The following is a 21,035-nucleotide window of genomic DNA, read 5'->3' on the forward strand; positions in this document are numbered from 1 at the left end:
GTTGCAGCACCTGACCTTTATCAAGTCACTTAGTCCCAGTCTTTCAGTATCTAACCTTCCCTGTTGTAGGGCATGGGGGAAAGCTGAAAGGAGGGCTGTTATTAAGGATTAGGAGGTGACACATTACTCTGAGGTGAATGCTATACAGCTGACATTAGCAGGAGAGGTCTCCCAGGCCATTTGAAATGCAGTTGCAGAAACCACATGAGTAGGACCTTTATCAAGTCACTTAGTCCCAGTCTTTCAGTATCTAACCTTCCCTGTTGTAGGGCATGGGGGAAAGCTGAAAGGAGGGCTGTTATTAAGGATTAGGAGGTGACACATTACTCTGAGGTGAATGCTATACAGCTGACATTAGCAGGAGAGGTCTCCCAGGCCATTTGAAATGCAGTTGCAGAAACCACATGAGTAGTCACATAGGAGAGCAGTTCTACCTGCTTTAGTTCTGCCTGGAAGAGAGCATTTGTTGCAATGCAACTGGTGGTCTGGAGCTATACTGTTCCCTCCAGGCAAAGATACCTACCAGGGTATGTAAAGCAATTTGACAAAGGTACTTTGAGACAGGGGTAGCAAAGCATTGAAGTCAGCTGGGACCTGCAGCCCTTCTGAGGGTGAGCAGTAACAAAACAAGTCCCTTCATCTTTCTAGGCTCTTACATTTACTGTATATGCTTACAAGGTTGCCATCACCTTTCCCAGTCTTGAAATTGTTCAGTTTCTGCACACCTGGATAGGAGGCAAATAGCATTGTCAACTTGCTTCATGAATAAGTTTGGAATCGAGTGCGTCTTGTCCAACATGCACTGGAATTCTGCAGCAAAGCAGGCAACTGAATGCAGGATCCTCTGATCATAGGTTAATGCTGAAGCAAATGGACTATTCAGCCCCAAAGTTAAGCCTCCTGGTTCTACCACATGTAGTCATGTGCTTCCAGTGTTCATGCATGCAGAGAGTTTTATTTTTCCTCTGGTCTGGAGATGAAAGTAGCTTTGAGCAAAAGGAGCGGAATGCCTGCCCATGGCAATCCTGAGCTACACAGGGCTGGTCTCTGAGGGACAGTCTTGTTTGTATGGAAGCTTGATTAAAGATATGTGAAGTTCTGTTCAAGGGAACCAAGAACCCTTGTCTGTGTTCAAGACCATTAGCAGAGTGTTCCTCCCTGTGATGGTGCTGAGTAGCCAGAGGCCTTGTTTGATGTACACAGAAGCTTGTGTGCTTCAGGGTTAAACAGCAACTGTAGTAAGGGCTGGAGCTCCAGTAGGGATGAAGAAGAGGTGTGAATGCAGTATCTGAATGCAAACTTCATATTGCTGTGAGAGGCAAAACTAAAATTTCATCTCCAAATGTTTCTAGGTAGGAAGTCTTGAAATTGTTCTCCTGAAGCAATTCCTAAGGGCTAGGGTGTTTGAAAAGATAGTGGTGTGTTGTCAACGTAAACCTGAAATCCAAGTAAATCCTGTTTTGAGTCTAAGCCCAGAAAAGAAAGTATCTGTGAATTTCAGGTAAAATTCTAGACTTCTGAAAAAGTTGCATGTGGGATTGTTTCCGTGTTTTGGGTTTGGTTTTTTTTTTTGGGGGGGGTGGGGGGTGGTTTGGTTGTGGTTTTTTTTAAAAAGATCTAGGTATTTGAGTTTATCTATTTCTCACTCTTATGACTGCTGAGACTGAAACTCTGTTGAATGTTACAACAATGTAGAGAGACATGTCTGAACTCTGTCATTTAGGGACCTCTAGTTCTGCTTGATGTCTCAAGGATGTAGTGAAAGGAACCAGCCATGTGTGCAAAGGAGTATGACTAATATGTTATTAGAGAAGAATTGAGTTTGTAGGTAGGTCTACATGCTGTGGCACTGCATATTCACATCATGCTAACATATGATGCTTTCTTTAAGCAGCACTTTTGAAGTGCATTCTTGTTTCTAATGTAGTCTCTGTGTGTGGAGCAGCCTTAATTTGCTTGTACTTATGCGACTTGTCACTATTGACTCTCCCACAGGCAGATTGTAGGGTCATGACCTTGCTCCTATTTAAAGTTTCAGTGGGGAAAGCCAACCATGGAGGAGCTGTATGTAGTTTTTGGCAGGGTCTCATGTCTAGCATGTACAGGAATCTTTTTTCCCATCCAGTTTTTACTTTTTACAGACTCAAATAGAAGTATAAATGTTGGTTTTTTCCGCCTAAATGCTTGCATGAGAAATGTAGATGAAGGTTTAGAAAGCAGCTGCCTTGTCTGAAGTACCATCTTAGGGGAAAAGGAGTTGTAGTCAGGTCCCTGTGGTGCAGTGATTCTTTGGGAAGATGCTGACACCACTTTAGATGTCCAGTAAAAAATTATCTTCATCCTTCTCTGCTGACCGTGCTTCTTATGGCAATCTTTTCATGGGTTAATTCAGCTGTTCCAAGAAAATTTGCAGTCTGTGATTAAGCCAAGATTCTGGTCTCTTCATGTTTTCATGGCTTGGGTGGGCAAGATCTCATCTGATTCCCTTTAAACTTGAGAATAAGATCTGTGTTTTACCTTGACCAAGCTCAGTTGTTTGCTGGTGGTGTGACCCCTGCAGTAAATAGTTTCTTGAGACTGTTCCACTCCTTTGAACAGATAACTTGAGCTCAGGCCATGTATCTGCCAGATGCCACAACCTGAATCCCATTTCTGATGTGTGTTGAGGGCTGCAGAAATCCTCTGTGTTGCTATTGTATCTCCTATAAAATATTTGATTGTGAAAAAGGGCATGGCAATAAGTCTGCTGGGTAAGGTATAAGAATTGGACATCATGACCTCTGCTTTTGCCATGAGGCTGAGTGTGTTGGTAAAAGAATTAGGCAGTGACAAGAGTTTCACAGACTGCAATTTCCTGCTCTGACAGTTCTGTATGCAAAGGATGAAGTGTGTCATCCTTGCAGTGGAGTATGGTGGAGCATTGATCTGTTTAGATGCCTGCGTCCTAGCCTTGAGCCAGAGAGCTGTTCTGCTTCATATATCTTAAGGATTATGAATAATTCAGTAAATTCAAAGTGGGAGACTGTCCAAGAGGATCCTATGAGGAAAAAAGTAGAATTTGGATACATGTAGGCAAAAAGCATCATGGCTTTTGTCTCTTAAGCTGCATGCCTAGTCCCAGGTGGATGTTGTTTCTCCTCTTTACTGAAAGGCTGCCTTGGTTTCCCAGTTTAGTGAATTGCTTCTCAGAGAGCTGCAAAAAGCTTCCCAACACGTCTCATTTTACCACTTCTGCTTTGCAAATCAGCATATGCCCTACAACTGTGTCAAGGCCAGAAAACAATTAATAGCAAGAAAAAGTGCTTCCTGGGCTTGCAGTCAGCTCCCAGTTTGCTCCTTTCCGCAGATTAGCAAGGATTTAAGAAGCACACGTTCAGTGTACAATAAACCAGCTCTGCCGAAACCACAGCATACCATCATCCTGCTCTTATCTCTGAATTCCACGGACAGGCAATCTCAGCTGCTCAGCACAGCTTTAGCTTGCCAGTAGGTGCCGAGAGCCATGTAAGCGTGGAAATGACAGCGACACAAGGGCTCAGATGTTATCTCCGTAGCAAAGCCAAAGGCAGTTTCCATGGTGATGGAGAAGCTCCAGGCCGCTAGGGATGCAGCTGCTGTGTTGGACAGGATCAGTAGCCTTTTCATACAGAGGCTGTTCTAATAAAGCTTTTATGCATTTACGTGGCACTCACTAGGTTGTGTCCAGCCCTGGAACATAAAATGAGGGGTGTGGGGAAGATTTGAATTGACTGAAGTGAGTGTTAACTGAGAAAGGAAACAGGAAAAGAATGGTGAAAATGCTTCAAGTCTTGGACTATCCACAAGTGACAGATGTATATGGCAGACTGAGTGCACTTGATATTCTGTGCATTCGGTACTCTGGTCAGTACTTTTCTGAGATGCTGTGTCCCAACTTTAATAGCTCTTAAAGTTCTTACTTCAAGTGGAAAAGTCAGATTCATATCCCCAAGTCTTAGCTTTCATCTGAATCAGATCCGAAATAAGAATGGGTCTCTTTCTCTGTAAGTTTCCAGGGACTTGGGGAAAATGAATGATCTTGTGACTTCTGCATCTGAAGCATTAAAATATCTTACAATTCACCCTTTTGGCTAATAATCTCTCAATACCTTAGCACAGGTATGTGGAATCGATCTCATACTTTTCCTGGTAGGGTCTTACAATCTGTGCTTTCACTTTGCTTATTGCTGAGACAGCAGATACAACATCTCCAGGTTCCCACACTGGAAATGCACATTTTGCACTTCTGCTTTGATCTTCTACCAACCTGTGCTTTGTGGCTGCTGCACCACATCAGTAGGAATTGTGTGTAAAGCTGGTCAAGTTAAATTTTGACCCAGACTTTTGGTGGTTTTAAACACTGGTTGTTTGCTTCTGAACTAGATGCTAAAGGATTTGTATTCTGTCTTTCAGGTGGTGCAGGGGACCGGGAAAAGATGCCTGTCAATCATGAGGCTTTCCTGCTCATGGCTAACTCCCAGAATGAAATGGAAGATTGGGTGAAAGCCATCCGACGGGTTATATGGGCTCCATTTGGTGGAGGTATTGCAAATAGCTCACATGCACATAAATTAAAACATTTGCCTCAAGGTAAAGCATATTCTTGTGATACTAGGATATGTGTAACACTGTAAAATCACTGAGATGTCTAGATAAGTTCTTGATTGTCTGAAGTGTTTTGAAGCAAGGGGATTGGATTGATTTTTTTTTTTTTTTAATTTATTTATTTATTTTTTTTTATTTTATTTTGACAGGTATGAAATGGGAGGGCACATCCAGTCTGTATAACTGGCTCAGTCAGAAATGGGTGATGATATGTTGTCATACCCAGTTCTTTACAGCAAATTATTCTGTGTTCCTTTTGTATCCTTATGGACATGAAGGAGTCTGTCCAGTTATCTCAATTTTCTTCCACAAGGGCAGATGGCAATCTTGAACATCCAGACAGACAGAGGCAGCAAAACTTTTAATATAGCTAATGTAGGGCCCAGTTGAGAAGGCAAAGCTTCCACTGACTTCAATAGAGGTGTAACCTGAGGAAGAACAGGATCAGGCTGAGTGACCCCATGTAAGGTAATACAGCTGTTCAGAATTCCTGTAGTTAAATGGAACAAAAAATCCAGACTCTTGGTGTTGATATTATACCATGGTCTTCAACTTCTCAAGTCTGTAGATTAGGTATAAGTTGATTTTGTGGTTTAGCATAGAGTAAGGGTTCACAGTAGAATAAGGGTTCACAGATGTTTGATTCTGGGTTCATTGTTGGTGACAGCAGCTACTGGCTTAGTACTGGACACTGTGCTTTGAAGTGACTTGTGTGCCACTGATGGAGTTCATGCAAATAGTGGTATCATATGCAGATAGTGCTGTCGACCTCTTTTGAGAGGTACAGATAAAAATGTGCCAGATAAGTGTTAGGTAATACAATTACTTTTGCTGAAATGAAGTTACTGCTTTTCCTGGATCTAGGGGGAAAACAAGTGACCTTGATGCAATTGAGGGAGGCTCACATACCACAAGGTCACTCCCAAGACTCAGTGTTTGTTAGTCACTTTTATCTCGTTGTTTGTTTTTTTTTTCTTTTAAGTGACTCTTGAAATTTAGAGTCTCTATGCAGCAGCATTTGGTTTGTCTGGAGGAGATACAATCTTTACTGATGGAATTTTTTCCTGGGTCCTTCTTTCACATAGCAGAAAGGATGTATGTGCAAAAGTTAGCTTTTATCTGATCTGAGAGGTTGCATGTGATGCTGTTGTGCTGTGGGCAGAACAAGCCCTCTTCACTAGTAGAAACTGGTCTACCATGATTTCTCCTCAGACATGAGTATGTTCTTGTTTTGTTCATCTTCTGAATTCCAGTCCACAGCAAAGGGTCTTTTAGACTCTGAACTCAGTGTGGGTCCTCCATCAGTAGTCTCAGAATCTGAGTTGGTACTTCTATGGCCATTTGCACTGGACCTTATAGTGTGTTTCTTACAGCTTTGCAATGTGCATCCAAGAAATAATGTGAGGAAAAAGGAGACATTCAGTTGTGACAAATGGGACACGTTGTAGCAACAGCCATTTTTAGGGCATGGTATTGTCAGAACTGCTGCTATCAGTGCAAATTTGGCTTCTCTTTTTTGCTCATGTTTTGTCAGTCTCCTGAAATAGTTTAAGAGCAAATGTATTTAAATATTAAAATGATAAATAATATAAAATCCTAGTATTTTAAAAGCAAAAACATGAGACTGGTGTAAAGGTAGGGATGGATTTCGTTTTTTTTGTTTGGTTTTCTGTTATGGGGGTACTGCTACTACTACTATGGGGGTATTAATTGTCCCAATTAATCTGCTATTTTTCTATCCTTCTAAACCTCTCTGCAAAGCTATCAGATAACATTTTGTTTTTCTTTTAAGTGAGGCAGATACACTTATATTGATTCTGGGAACTAGGGCTTTATGAAATATCAAACCCCAAAATGAAATCATAAGACTGTGGGAGCAGAGCAGCATAGGAGGGCTACAGCACTTCAGGGGAGAATGCAGCAGCTTCTGTTTGTTGCTATTTGCACATACTGCAGATTTGATCTGGTTCCATCAGTGTCAGTGCAAAGGTTTGTTTGGATGTTGGTGGGAGCTGCTTAAGCCCTGTAGAAGAGAATCATTGCTGTTTGCAGAGCTGGAAAGAATACTAGTTGCGTATTATGTTTTTTCTCTATCTGTGGATAAGAACTGCCCAAGAACATGGGTACTTCCTGGGCTGTCAGTCTAGCCTGAGCTCTCTGCCCTAATACTCAAATGCAGCAACCTAAAGCTAGCTTGGCTCTATGTACCTGCCTTGTAGTCCAAGCTGCACAAGCAGATTCTTATGCTGTGGTTTCATCACTTCTCTGAGCCCACTGAAGTGCTGACTACTGTCAGGAGTGGTCTTTTTCCCCCTTGCAATCATGTGTTCCTACCACATTTCATTTTGCTAATACTAGTGGTTATGCAGCTGTGCAGTAGGAAATGACCTGGCAGGAAAATAAAAAAGGGTGGAGGATTAGTTTGTTGTAGGTGGATTGATTCCTTGGCCCTGCTAAACATGCAGCTGCAGGACTAGTAGTTCCAACATGGTGAGGACAGTGGGGAGAGATGATGAGGTGGAAGAGGGCATGCTTATTTATTCTGACTGCAACCCACGCATAAATTGGCTTAAAGAAACCAAGGAGCTGCATCCTCAGTTTCTTTGCACTTCACAAAGAATGTATAGGAATGTCAATAAGTTGGAAACAGTGAAGATGTTCAAACCATTGTCTTCAAATGGTTTTTAGCCAGTTTGGGGAAATGATCAAACTTACTCCTTCTCCATCAGAATAAGAGCAGGGCAATTTCTCTGAATGAAACTCCAGCTTAACTCAGATGTGGGAGGACAATAAACAGAGCTGTCTCTGTTTTAATTGAATAATTTGAACTCTGCTTTGCTACCACCACTAATTTGAGAGCCAAGTCTTATCTATCGACACTTTTTAATATATTAAGCTAAAGGGAGGAATTAAAAAGCAGGCTTCATTATTAATATGCAAACATGCAGCCCTGGAGAAGGTTGATATGGTGTAAAAATGAATTATGCTAAGATAAAAGGGGAGGCTTAACCACACTTTAATCTTTGCTGATGTATTGAAGAAACATAAATAGAAGAAGGTTGAGGGTACCTTCCTGCGTGTTGATGCGGGCACATGAACTGTGCTTAAAGGTGAACAGCAAAGGCTTCTTAAAATAAACCAGAAAACTCCCCAAAGCTGCTGAGGATCCCAGATTATTAGTAGAAGATACATTCAGGCTTAAAAGCCATATGGAATGTGTTCTTTGAAATGCACTTCAAATGTGGCCTTAAAATAAAATCCTAGAGTTCCTAAGTCTTTTGAAGAAGAGCTGTCTTGTTTATAGGGAAAATAATTCCTAACAAGCTTCCCTGAGTTTCAGGCTCCTGAATTCTTGAGTCTAGTCCATCTCATTCGGAGCAGAAGATTTTGTAAACTGAGATTTGAGAGTACTCTGTATGTTTTGATAATGTCTTTGAGAAAAGAGTTTGTCACAGTGACTTGATAAAAGTGAGTTTTGGAGCACATTCTGACAGAGGGTAATTAAAACTGTTTTCTATGATCCTTCCTGACAACCTGGTGTAGTCGGGTGGGGTCCCTGCCCATGGCATGGGGTTGGGACTGGATGATCTGTAAGGTCCATTCCAACCCCTAAAATTCTATGATCCTTACCTCTGCAAAAAATAAATTTTGCTCTGAGTTTACACCACAGAAAGTGTATCTGGAGAGTCCCTCTGTGTCCTGCAGCCACATCATTTAGCAGCTGCTCTTTAATGTGAAGTGCTTGTAGCAGTGCCATAATCCAAAATGCAAAGGATTGGGTGCAAGTGACCATGCCAGTGTCCTCCAAAGGTGGATGCAGTGAAAGTGCTTGGTGCAGTTGAGGGAGAGAGGAGGTCATTCCTCACTGAACATGTATGTTGAGGCAGTACTTCTAGTCTGAAGAGCTACAGCCATGTTAAGGAAATCCTCACCTCTCAGTTGGCATACCCTCCTCATTTCTGTCTTGCATCAGCTGTAAAACAGAACGTGGCTAGGACTGAATTTTTGGCCATGAGATACAAAAACTGGAGGGTTGTGGTGCCTGGGGTGAAAGCCATGGCATAAGTCTCTCTCACAGCTCAGCACACAACCAGCACTGCATGGGGACAGAATCATTCTGTCTTAATCTTGATTTATGTTTGTGTTTATTTTCTCCTGTTTACATATTCTTTCTTGCCGTGAGCAGTTCCTTGCTCCTCTGCCAGAAATGCATGTCACAGCCCCTTCCTTTCTCCATTGCTTTGTCCTAATTTCTCCTCCTCCTCATCCTAAGCTTTCATCAGTTACTTGTGATGGAGGAGAGGTGAAGCAGTTGGAAGGGATGTGTTTCCCTTAGGCAAACATGGAGAGCTTTAGCCTGTGGCAAAGTAATTGTGTTGCAAGGGCTTCACAAATAGTTTCTCTGCTCACGAAAAGTCACTGCTTAACTGGTGGGGTCTGAAGAAGTGTCCACTGAGGAAGCCTCTCTACTATCATTAATTCCAAACATCTTCCCCTTATAGATAAACCATGATGTGTGGATTCTTTCTTATTCTGCCATCAAACAGTGCAGTGTATGTTTTTTTGCTGGCAACCAGGGCCCTGTGCAGGCCATGTCTTGTATTAGGGGAGAGCTGCAAACTGGGGGACAAGTCTCTGAGGTATAGTTTAATACCTGGCTCAATATCCTTATTGATAATGGAAAAATAGCCCTACATAGGCCTAATTAGGGATACTGTTTAAGATGAGTAAATGTCAGTCAGATAAAATCTGCATGAGGGCAAACATGATTGCTTTGAAGGGTCACATATTGGTATTAGATGCATGTCCACCCAGACGCCAGGCTGTTTAGGACCTAGGATATGACACTACATTTTGGGACTCCTGAGGTTTAATTTTTCCACCTGTAAGATGGGAATTTCCCGGTAAGAGCATCATAAGCATAGTACCATATCAGTGAATTTAGGATGCTAAGATAGCACAGGAATGAAGAGGAGAGAGGTGGCTTCTGTTATGTTAGTGTGAAGACAGAGAGGCAGTTCCTGCTCCCTTTCTTGTTAGTGAGCTCCCCCGGAGTGACAGTCTCAAGTAGAATTCCTAACTGTGTCAAGAGGAACCCCTTCACTAGGTGTCAGGGTGGGCTTCCCTTGTGCAGGCTCCCACAAGTGTGTGGAAGTGACACTGGGTGTTTGTTGTGCCTGATACATACCCTTATCTCTGCTCAGAGATAGCTGGCGCCTGATACAGCTTATCAGTGTTTGCTCTAATGCTGGGAGATGGGCCCAGCCAAGGGAAAAGGAAGAGAAGGATCATAGGGGTTATGAGTTCATCTATCTGCCCAGGACTAGGGCACCCACAAAGTGTCTGTAGGGAGGTGATGGTTGTTAGCCTTGCCACAGGCAAAGGTGTATCACAAGCAGATGTGGATATAGGAACTGAGACACAGTGTGTAACTAAAGTAAGTTGGGAGTGGATCTTGCTGCTGAAACTGTTGGCAACAGAGAAAGTTTTAAGGTCTGTTTGTGAGATCTGATTAAGTTCTCTTTTTCTGATTTATCTCTGTCAGATATATCTGAGGCTTCTATTACTGCTTTATGATCAACATATTTTACCATCATGATGCAGCCTTGATATAGAGAAAGGCAATTGTGCTCATCTTTTGTAAAGGAGGAATCTGAAGTATTGAGCAATCAGGTAACTCGCCTGAGGTCACAATGACTGTCTGTAAAAGAGCCACTCAGCAAGGCAAATAGAAAAATTACAGTCCTGGACCTTGACCTTCTCAAGGATATGTTTGGAAGAATCCCATGGGATATGATCCTGGAGAGAAGAGGGGTCCCAGGAGATCTTGTTTATTTTCAAGGATTACTTCCTTCAAGCTCAAGAACAGTTCTCACTCTTGTGCAGGAAACCAAGCAAAGGTGACACAGGTCTACATGGATGAACAAGGAGCACTTGACAAAGCTCATTACCTAAAAAAGAAGCACAGGAGAAGTGGAAGCAAGGACAGGTGGCCTAAGAGGAGGAATACAGAGAAATTGGCTGAGCATGCAGGAATAGACTTAGGAAAGCTAAAGGACATCTGGTGGGGGATGTGAAGGGCAACACTGAGGCCAGTACTGTTTAGCAGCTTCATTAATGACCTGGATAATGGAACAGAGTACACCCTCAGCAAACTGGCAGGTGATACTGGGAGGAATGATTAGTGCATCAGGTGGTTCTGTCATCATTTAGAAGGGAAGGGTCTCAACTGGCTGAAGTAAGGAGTGAACAGGAACCCCATGAAGTTCAACAGAGAGTAGTGCAAAGTCCTGCACCCGAGGATGATGAATAAATGTTGGCAGTGGCAGATGTTGGGAGCTGACTGGCTGGAAAGCATCTTTGCAGAGAAACACTTGGGATGCTGTTGTACAAGTTGAACATGAGCCAGCAATGCACCCTTGTGGCCAACAAATTCCTGGGCTGCATTAGGAGGAGCATTGCCAACAGGTTGAGGGAGGTGAGCCTTCCCCTCAACACTAGTAAGATCAAATCTGGAGTGCTTTGTCCAATTCTGGTCTCCCTGGGACAAGAAGGACATGGGCTTACTGGGGTGAGGCAAATGAAAGGGCACTAAAATGATTAAGTTATTGTGGCAAGTGAAATACTAAGAGGAGGTGAGGAGGCTGTGATCATTTAGGCTAGAGAAAAGAAGTTTCAGAGTGGTTCTTATCAGTGTATATAAATATTTGATGGAAGGGTCTAAAACTAAAAAGCAAAACTAAAGCATATCAAGGGCAAAAGGTGTTCCTCACTGACTTTTGAAGATCATACCTTTAGGCGTCAGATCCCACCCTTTTCATGTATTTCACCTTTAAAGCTCCTGGCTGAAGACTTTCAGTGACGTTCAGTACTAGTGCCTAAGCTGGTGGGCTCTGAGTGGCCATGCAGTAGCCTGGTCATGGCAGAACAGAAATGGGTATTCTCAGAGTACTGTGTCAGGGCTTGTCAGGGGAAAAGTCCCCCACTATTGGTTTCAAAAACCCCAGGTAGCAGCACAAGTTCTGCACTGCAATGCTGTATGTCCAGCTGTCATTAGCCAGCTTAGTTCCAGTGGCTTCTGAAGGATGTTGCAGTTTGGCATCAGGTGAATGAATTTGTAGTGCTTTGTCTGTTACTGTGGACAGTGTGAAGCACCAAAGAGCAGGCACACAGAACTGGGGAATGACAGGCAGCTTCTGAGTGCTTCCACTCAACCAGATAGCAGATAAACTACAAATAGAAATTACTTCTGTTACTTCTGCAGGTGAGCAGGGTAAAACTTCTTTTGGTTGGGAAATTCTGATTTGATAAATCGAAACATCACATGACATTGTTTTCTTTTGAATGAAACTTGTGCTTGGAAAGGTTTTTCGAGCTCAGGGTAGAATTTTTAATGCAAGCTCTGCCCTGAATTGATCTTGTATTCTAGAGATTGTGCAAGCAATTAAGATGTAAAAATCTATTCATCTGAAGTCCTGTCCTCAAATAATGACTTTGAAAAGGTTCTTGTAAAAGAGAAGATTACATGAAGGTTTGATGGATAAAGTGACAAATCTAAGGAGTATTTGAACAGTGTGCAGTAATGAGGGTTGAACCAAGAAAACGTATTTCATGCAGAGCACAATTGAATTGTGAAATTCTTTGTCAGAAGATGTGGAAATAAAAATAATAGATGATTAAAAATAGAATTAGATGTGTTCATAGAAGATAAGTCTACCTGGGCAAGATTTCTGGAGGCAGTCATTAGCTTCATATGCCTTGCATTGCAAAGAGCAATTCAGCTTTGGATAAAATATGATGGGGCTTGTGTTTGCTTCTATAACATATTGTTTCCCCCTTCTCTTCAACTACTAAGTGACAATGGAGATGTGACAGTGGCTCTGCATTTTTTATGTTGTTGGTGGCTACTGCTTGTAGCACGTAATCTGACCAGTACCACCCCCTACACTGGTGGTTTCTTGGTGAGACCATTCCTGTAATCACTAGGTTCATGCTCTATGTTCAAAAAGCTGACAGTTTTTAAAACACTAATGATTCTCACGACACGTCCTGGCAGGGTATTAATGGGACAAATGTGTTCCTGTGGTGTTTCTCAGCTTGTAGGAAAGTATTTTAATTTCTCTGTATTAGTCCTTTGATGAATGTTATGAGGATATGTGATTCCTGAATGAAAGGGAACAGCAGCCTTCTCCTGCAATTTGCAATTTTAACCATTTAGGAGTTGAGAACAAATAAATTCACCCTGTCTCTCTTTTCCTATTTCCTTTCTAAAGGTTACCCTTCTCCCCTCCACAGTTGCTCTTTTTTTGTTTCTTCATCATCATGTAATTGAGCTTGAAATTTCTCCTTTCTGCCTCCTGAGCTGCAGGTTACAGAAAGGAACATTCAGCTTTTGACTTCTAGAAGTGTTCCCAAAAGGCTGACAAATTTACTGAAATGTTTTATCCATTTTACAAATTAGAGCTAAATGCCATCCCTTCCCCAAGCACAGCCAGTCAGGTTCAGCTGTTGTTGGAACTTAGATGATGACCTTACTGCTTAGGTGGTGAAGTCATAAGTTGTGCTTTATATTGACTGAGGATTTTAGTTGGACGGTGGAAGATAAAGATAAATGCATGGGAATTGGGTAACAGATTTTCATCACTGATTGATTTTGAGGGCACAACAAAGTGAAACCTTACACAGTTTAGCTAGTAGTGAGTTTTTCAGTGAAAGGTTACAGGCTGACAGAGGTATGTATGATGAAGTTTTGTTTAGATAAATATCCATGTGTTCAGTGTTGATCCTGTCTGCATCTCAGTGACTGTGCTTAGGTTATCAATGTTAGGATATGAGAAAGCTTGAGGACATAAGCTTGTTTGGTTTCCTGAATGGATAAAAGTGCCTGATCTTCTGAATTTTGATTGTGTATTTGGATCAGAGGCCCTGTCAGGTTCCTGGATGGCCAGAAATCAAGGTGAATCATATAATTCTACTAGACATGAGGATGTTCTGTTTGCTAAACTAATATGGGATAAAATGTCTCTTTTTACAGTGTTACTCATTCATTATATAAAAATGAAGGAAACTGCTTTAGTGTGTATATAGAGACACTCTCTATTTTTATGACAAAAGGGAGGTGACAGTACACATCCCTTAGGCACTCAGGGGTATTATGTAAGAGTCATTAGTGTAATTGATATCCATATAAAGAGTGTTTTATCAAACATGATTAAAATGTGAAATATATTACAGAGGTTCCAGGATTTCAGCTCCTTTGTTATAATCCTTCTTCTGCTTTCTTGTGACAAGATAAAATTATTTCAGAAGAAATAATTTAAGATGTGATTTCTAAAAGGCATGTCCTGGCCTATATATATATGATTTTGTCGAATACAATGAGCTGAACATTTACTGTGTGTCTACTCATGCAATAACAATTTAATCAAGAGAATTCCTTGTTTTATGAAGACTGTTTATTTGGGATCATTTCCACAGACTTCTAATAGGCCTTAACAATTCTCATAATAGAATGAGATAGTAATTTGATGGCATGCTGAACTTCATCAGGAAAACTAAACACAGAAGAATAGACTTTGTCTGCTTCTATGATTCTATGAGCAACAGGCTCCAGACTCCATGGTCCTTGTATTTGAACCCACAGCTGGAAATCTTAACCATCTCTAGTGATGAGACACTGGGGGCAACAGTTATACTATGTCATAACTAGTTTTTATTTCCTAATGCCTGGAATTTTTGTAAAGCTTTTCTGCACAGCAGGAGCATCAACAGGCAGCACACTCAAAAGAGATGGTCTGCTGGTCAGACACTTTCTATGTAGCTTCAGACAGGTGTATGGAAGCTGTCTTTTAAATGTAGAGAGGCATATGCAAGAGTCAGTAAATAAAAAATTCTGTAAAATATGGTCTTATATTAGGGGTATAAAGAAGTTTTCCAGGGCACGTTTGTCCAGATCACTGCTTGCTAAAAGGCATTTTTTTGTTGTTCTTGATGTTTTGTTCTCTAAATACTTCCTGCCTTTGCTTAGAGAGAAATAGAGCAACAAGCACAGAGGGTTGGCTGTGGTTAAGTCATGTTTAGGTCTATTTATCATCTTTTCTCTGAGAGAACACAGCCACAATCTCAATTTAGAGCATAAACTGGTCAGAGTCCATGGCAGGGTAATTTACAGTGCTGCTTAGTCAGTTCCTTTCCTGACATGTTTTGGAGAGATGGGAAGACATCTCACACAGGTTAGGCAGAATCTACTGTGATAGAAGGGTGAGCATAGGTATTTGCTAATCTTTAACCCAGAGTGAACTGTTTTATCAATCAGTAAGCACAAGCCTATTTATTCTCAAAAGTTTTCATTTCACCAATAAAAGTTGAGACTCCAACCCAAAGCAGGTGAGGAGTGTGGGGACTTAATTTTGTTCAGGGAAGGTTCTGACCAAAGTGTTTGGGGAGGAAGAAAACTGTAAGGGAAATTTTCTATACAGGGAACATACTGCTGCAGTCTTTGCTGCTGGGTTCAGCTCTGTGACTGATAACCTGTAGCCAGTTCACTGCCAGGATTCAGCAGATATAAGATGTTCAAGTGCCCATGTTTACCTGGGTTAAAAAATGAGTCTGTACAAAGCTCAGCCTTCTTGAAGATTAGGGAGCTTAAGCTGTCATTCTAACTTTGATACTAGGCCCTGTCTATTTCCTAGATCATAGCTTCCTCAGACAGGTCTGCTTGAGTATACCTGTGTATTAGCTAATACTCTAAGCCAGTATCTAAAAATACCCACACCCTATGGGCACTTGCTAGAGCTGTGCAAGCCAACAAGTTTGCTCACTATCAGAGATGAGGGGGGAATATTTTCTAAGTTCATGCAGGTTCACCATTCCTGTCTGTTGCAAGACTGAATTTCACCTGCGTTAAATTCCAAGCCTGAAACATGCCAGGATTTTTAGAGGTTGTGTGAGCTCAAGTGTACTTTGCAGCCAGTCTCAAGGCTTGTAGTGACATACAGAGGCAGGATGCTTTCTCCCTGTTCTGGTACCCATAGCAGAATAACTGCAGTAGTGCTAGCTCATGAGAACATTGCTGTGGCTCTCTCCCTACAATGACACTGGGAAAGAAAATGCTTCCAGCTCCCCAGCAGCAAGTTCATGTGAGATTTACTGCATAAACAATTTTATAAACCCTAAGTTCTTCAGAAAATACGAGCCTCAAAGTGGTAAACTTCTGTACAGCTAAACATACCAATGGGAAAAAAGGGAGTTCAGTCTCCTTGGCATATTTGTATGGGAAGATACCCAGGTGAAAATTTTGATGGTAGTTTATATGCAGTCTGTTCAGCCCTCTGGATTTTAGTTCTGGAGTCTGCAGCCCCCTGCAATCCAGTTGATTATGTGTGAATCTTGGATTTAATTTTTGAGAAATATGGTTCACAGAGAAAGCAGGATCCAAGTGTGACCTGGAAAATCAAAACACAGAAGACAAATTAAATATATATAAATATCTATATCTTTATAAAGATATAGATAAGTATAGACAGAAATACTGTAATTTTTATTCCAGTCTCATCATATTCTGTTGTCTAAGTCATGAGTTTTAACATCATGTTTTGAAAAGGATTGAGAGTTGTTTCATATAAGAAGATAGGTGCTAACTGTGGAGTGTGTAGCACAATGTCACAGGACACCAATAGCTGCAGAGTTACATTGTGCTGGGAACAATAGTGAAGCAACTGCTATTATTTTATACTTTAGTTATGATGCTCATGTGAACCAGCATGTGCTCCAGTTCTTTCTTTCAGCAGAGAACTTTGTTCACCCTTTGGAGAAGAGTTTGCATCATCTTCATCATCTCTCATACAACTCACAGCATTATAAGCTCTGCTGAAGTCTAATCATGCTTTGAGACATATGTGTCCTTGGCCACAGAGAAGCTATGGATTTCACAGGTTAACTGTACTTTGGGTATAACAATATCCATGTGAAGCAGCAGTACTTTCTATTTCTTTGGACACCTCCTAGTTCTTGTGTTTTGAGAGATCAAAAACAGAAATGGGGAAAGAAGTGAATGGAAGAATAAAAGTCTGCATTTGCTATCTCCTAGGCTCCTATCCCAAATAGCAAATGTTGGGCTCCATAATGTTATTGGCAGATGTGACACATTTTGAGGTATTATTCCAGGGAATAGTGTCAAAAATCCTGGTGGTGTCTGAGCCATTTAGAAGATTAGTCCTGCTCGCCAGTTAGTACTGTGGACAGGCTCTCACTAACCTGCAGGCTGCTGTCTTCACCACAAAGGAAGGGAGGATAATAAAATGGTGAAGAATACCCAGGTTTTCATTTGTACCTTTTCCTTAAGGATTTCCATCACTTTCCAAAACCTCGAGTGGGCTTTAAATACTGTCTATATTGTCTGGGATTCTGGTGTCTAGCTGTGCAATACTGTGCTATTCAAGGAATAGCTAAGGAATACCTTACTACCCTGCCATTCATAGAATCAGAGCATATTTGGAGTTGGAAGGGAACCACTAGGATCATCAAAATCCAACACCTAGCCCTGCACAGGACAGCCCCAGGAATCACACTGTGTTTCAGGAACTGGAGCTTTTGATCCTGATGCTGCCTTCACCTGTAGTTAGAGGCACTCATTTCTTCAGGAACTTTTGGTCAAAACAGAGAATGTAGAGAAGTTTGTTGTGAGACAACACTGACTGGAATCTCAGAGCTTGACATGTGTGTTCAAACTAGACCACAGTGTAGCTAAGTGGTGAGCCACTAAGTTTGGGTGAGTGTGGTCTATACAATGACTATTCTAATAGCTGAAGCAGATGAACAGCTGCAGACAAAGATAACTTTTTGTCCCTGCAGAGGGAGAAGTTGTTAGCTAAACTTGATAAAATTACCCAGAAGCTTGATGCAAGGCTTTGAGTGGTGACTGCTGCAGATCTGCAGTCACATGAGTGCATTTTTTGAATGGGATGGAGGGCTGACCTCTGTAAAACTGCACAGGGCGTTGTGTGATAAGCATTTTTCTTAACTACAGGCTTCTTACTCTGAGAGCAGGAGCTGAGGGGAGTGAATGTTTCCTGCAAGTAAAACAACTAAGTATTGGTTCACAAGTGAGGAGCATGTAGTTCCATCCCCTACCAGTTACTCAGCTGAGCTCTTCATTATCAGGCACCTTCTCTGTAAAAGGTTAAAGCAGAGACTGTAAGCACCAAAAAACCCTGCACAGGTCAAGGACTGTAGCTTTTCCTAAGTTCTGTAAAACTTTCCAACATGTCCCAGAACTGTGGAGGTACTTTCAGAGCACACTAAGGCTACTTAGTGTTCCCCTCCAAAACAAGGTGTCTACTTCTGGTGCTTTGCAAGCAGATCAGAGGCCAGACCAGGGCACCAGGTTGCCTGCAGCACAGCTAATATTGCCTGTATCAGGAAGGGATCCAGAGTGTGGCATGCAGACAGCAACTGTTGCTCAGCTTTTCCAGCTATCTGTAATAGATCTGACAAGCAATTAGAGCATGAATATATTACAGAGCCGATGGGGGATGCCTTTGTTAAAACTTGTGACCCATACTTAGCTGCTGTTTACATTGGTGTTCGCTTCGAGGGTGGGCAAGACCCTACCTGCCTGTCTTTCTGCTCTCTCCTTCCCCGTGCGGAGCGAGCTGGGGAGCTCTGCATCTCATTGGATATTTCAAATGCTCTCTGCACAAGTCATAATTAATGCTGAGTTGTGGAGCTAAGACCAGATGTGCTGCCGAGATTATCTCCCAGGGCAGATCGGCTGCTCTCCGCAGTGCAGCGCTGGGTGAATGGAAAGCTGCCAGTGCTGGGACTCAGAATGTGTCTGATGCCTGAAGTCAGGACTTTCTTTCTCTGCCGCTCCTGCTGTCTGACACTGCCTGGTTTCTGCTTGAAGCTCAGCGCCTGTCATGTAGCGGAGTGCTGCACAAGAACGAGAGGTATGAGATAATTTTCCAGGGTTTAGATTTGTTATGGTTTTCTTTTCCTAGAGGAAAAGCAGATATTTAGGTTTAGCCTTAGGCAGAAGCAAAGAATCTAAAATAGGAGCTGACTTTACAAAGGGGGAAAGAATAGGAAGGACACAGTCTGTGGTCAAAATACTACTGGATACCAAGGAAGCATTTGAAGATAGTTCTGGAGAGGGTTGTTTCTCTTTGCTTTAAAAAAGAATATTTAAATGGATGTACGTGGATGAGAGCAGTCAGCTCCTAGTATATGGAGGCTGCTCTCTGTGGGGAATGGGGTCAGAAGACACCAAGTTCTCCCACAGAGCCATTTGTGTGACCTTGAGCAACTTTGTCAGTTTCTCTTGATTCCTAATTGTGTGTTGCTTTCTTTCTCTCCCCCTATTCTTGCATTCTCTGGCTCCCTGGATTATTTAGCTTAGTTTAGTTGTTGGGGACTATGTTTTTTTAGGTACATATGGCTCCTACCATGAAACTCCTTTTTCTGTTGCTGCTGCAGTAATTCACATAGTGTGCTTGGGTGGGCTAGGGGAGGGGAAACAAGTTATAGGGTTTGTGTGTGCTTTGTGCTGTGGAAGCATATGCATTTCTGACTGTCTGCCCATGATTTTTCCTCGGTGCTTTCATGTGTGAGAGGGACAGATAAATGGGAACCTAAATATGAAAGTGGGAAGGTAAAAGCAGGCACTTACCTGTGCAGGTGAGCACGTACACAGTCTTTATATCCGTAAACTGCCTGTCTGTGAGGCACCACATGCATGCGCGGGAGTGTGTACTGTTGTATAGCAGCATCCAGGTGTGAGCCTGATTATCTTCCCACACATCTTTTAACGTGTGTGTAATAAGCACTACTTACAGCTGACGTAGGTGTGTCTGGACTTTTCCCACTCTAAGCACATACGGAGTCCTCAGTCCTCCCCGTGAAGAAAATCTACTCAAGAACTGACTTTATTATCTCTGTCTTTGGTTTATTTTGGTTGAAATCAGAGCTCTGATGAGGAAAAATGTAGTAGGGAGCATATATTTTCCTGCCCACTGCATGTCTGGACAGCATAGCTGAATGTATAGGCTTTGTATGCCTGGAGCTGGTGGGTGAGCTATTCAGGCCAGGACAGAAAGCCTGTCTGTGTCTTAGTCAGTACATCATTCCTGGCTCGCTTTTTCCACAAAGAGTCACCTAAATCTTTAAAGAACAGAGACAGCTTGTTGGAGTAGAGGAAAGAAATTCTGTAGCTCTTGCTAGCCCATTTTTTTACTATCTCTTGAATCTTTCTGAGATTAAGGATGTGGTTCCAGGCATGCTGGAGTTTTTTCTGCTTTGAAACCAAACAAAAGGGCCTAACTATAGATAAGGGTATGATGAGGAAAGTTAACCCTTAGGTTGCTAGTAGCTTTTGGCCTATTTTCAGCCTGACTGTGTCTGGAGTGTGACTGGATGGCACTGGCTCCCCTTCTTCTGAATGAAGAAAAAGACTTTAATGTCTTCCAGCAGGATCGTCAAATGGAGTGAAGCGCTGCCAAGTTCAGTCTGAGCCGCAGGCCCCGGTGATTAAAAGCAGGCCTGTGCCTCGAGGAGCTGGATGAGGCTGTGTGTGACTGGCTCCACATTAGCTTTTCCTTGCAAGGCAGGGCAGTCCCTGTCCAACCCAGCCATGCTGCCATATCCTCGTAGTTTCAGGGACATTTTACAGCATCAGTTTTACAAGCTCTTCTGAGACCTAACAGAAGTCAGATGAACTATACAGAGCAAGTAGGATGCTGCCACTTAGTTTGTCCTGTTTAGCCCTGGGAGACTGAAGTAGGCACATCTGCTACATCTGTTGCCAGTGGAGCTATGAAAGCCCTCATGGTAATTCTCCTGAGGTCAGGCTTCATCAAGGCCCCCTAGCAGATGCCCAGATGAAAGTTTTCCACAAACCTGGAGCTGTCAGCATCTTCAACTTGCCTTTGACAGTACCTTTCCAACCCCACTCCAAAGATGGCAAGCTCTTAGCTTGCTCTTTTTATGAGCCTTGACACTAATTTCCTTTACTAAGCCATGTCAAGTTCTGCAGCCACTGCCCAGATGAACAGTTTCTCCAAGGCCAACTTTCCAGCTGCACTCTTAACTGCAGCTCTGTGTTTTCTCTTCCTAAACACCAACCATAATGCTCTTTCTGCCAAAAGACTTGGCCTTGGGAGAAGTCTTTCTTCTCAGTCTTCTGAGCAGCATCTGTGGTGGCCCGTGTCTATGGCTCAGCAGAAAAAAAAAAAAAAAGGAAAAGTAGGGCTAGGATAGAGAGAAAGAAAAAGCATAGAGCTGTAGCATAACTGGGGAAAGTGTAACAAAGGGGAAGTTGCAGTTAGCAACAGCAACAGATTGGGCTTGGGTGAAATATTTTGGTTGTGCAATGCTTGGTAATCTTTTTTAGCACTTCCCTGGAAAATTAGGGTTCA

General features: G+C 42.2%; 1 protein-coding gene across 1 annotated transcript in view; it reads left to right on the top strand.

Moving 5' to 3' along the window:
• The first annotated feature begins 4,418 nt into the window (after positions 1 to 4,418).
• Positions 4,419 to 21,035, top strand: part of ARHGAP22 (Rho GTPase activating protein 22) — a 37,886-nt gene continuing 21,269 nt past the window's right edge. Inside the window, exon 1 of the mRNA XM_009084447.1 lies at positions 4,419 to 4,560. Within this exon, the coding sequence (XP_009082695.1) occupies positions 4,455 to 4,560 (106 nt within the window). The 5' untranslated portion in view covers positions 4,419 to 4,454. The remainder of the gene's footprint in view (positions 4,561 to 21,035) is intronic.

The sequence above is a fragment of the Acanthisitta chloris genome, unplaced genomic scaffold (genome assembly GCF_000695815.1).
Source record: "Acanthisitta chloris isolate BGI_N310 unplaced genomic scaffold, ASM69581v1 scaffold25100, whole genome shotgun sequence".
In the NCBI taxonomy this organism is placed as follows: Eukaryota; Metazoa; Chordata; class Aves; order Passeriformes; family Acanthisittidae; genus Acanthisitta; species Acanthisitta chloris.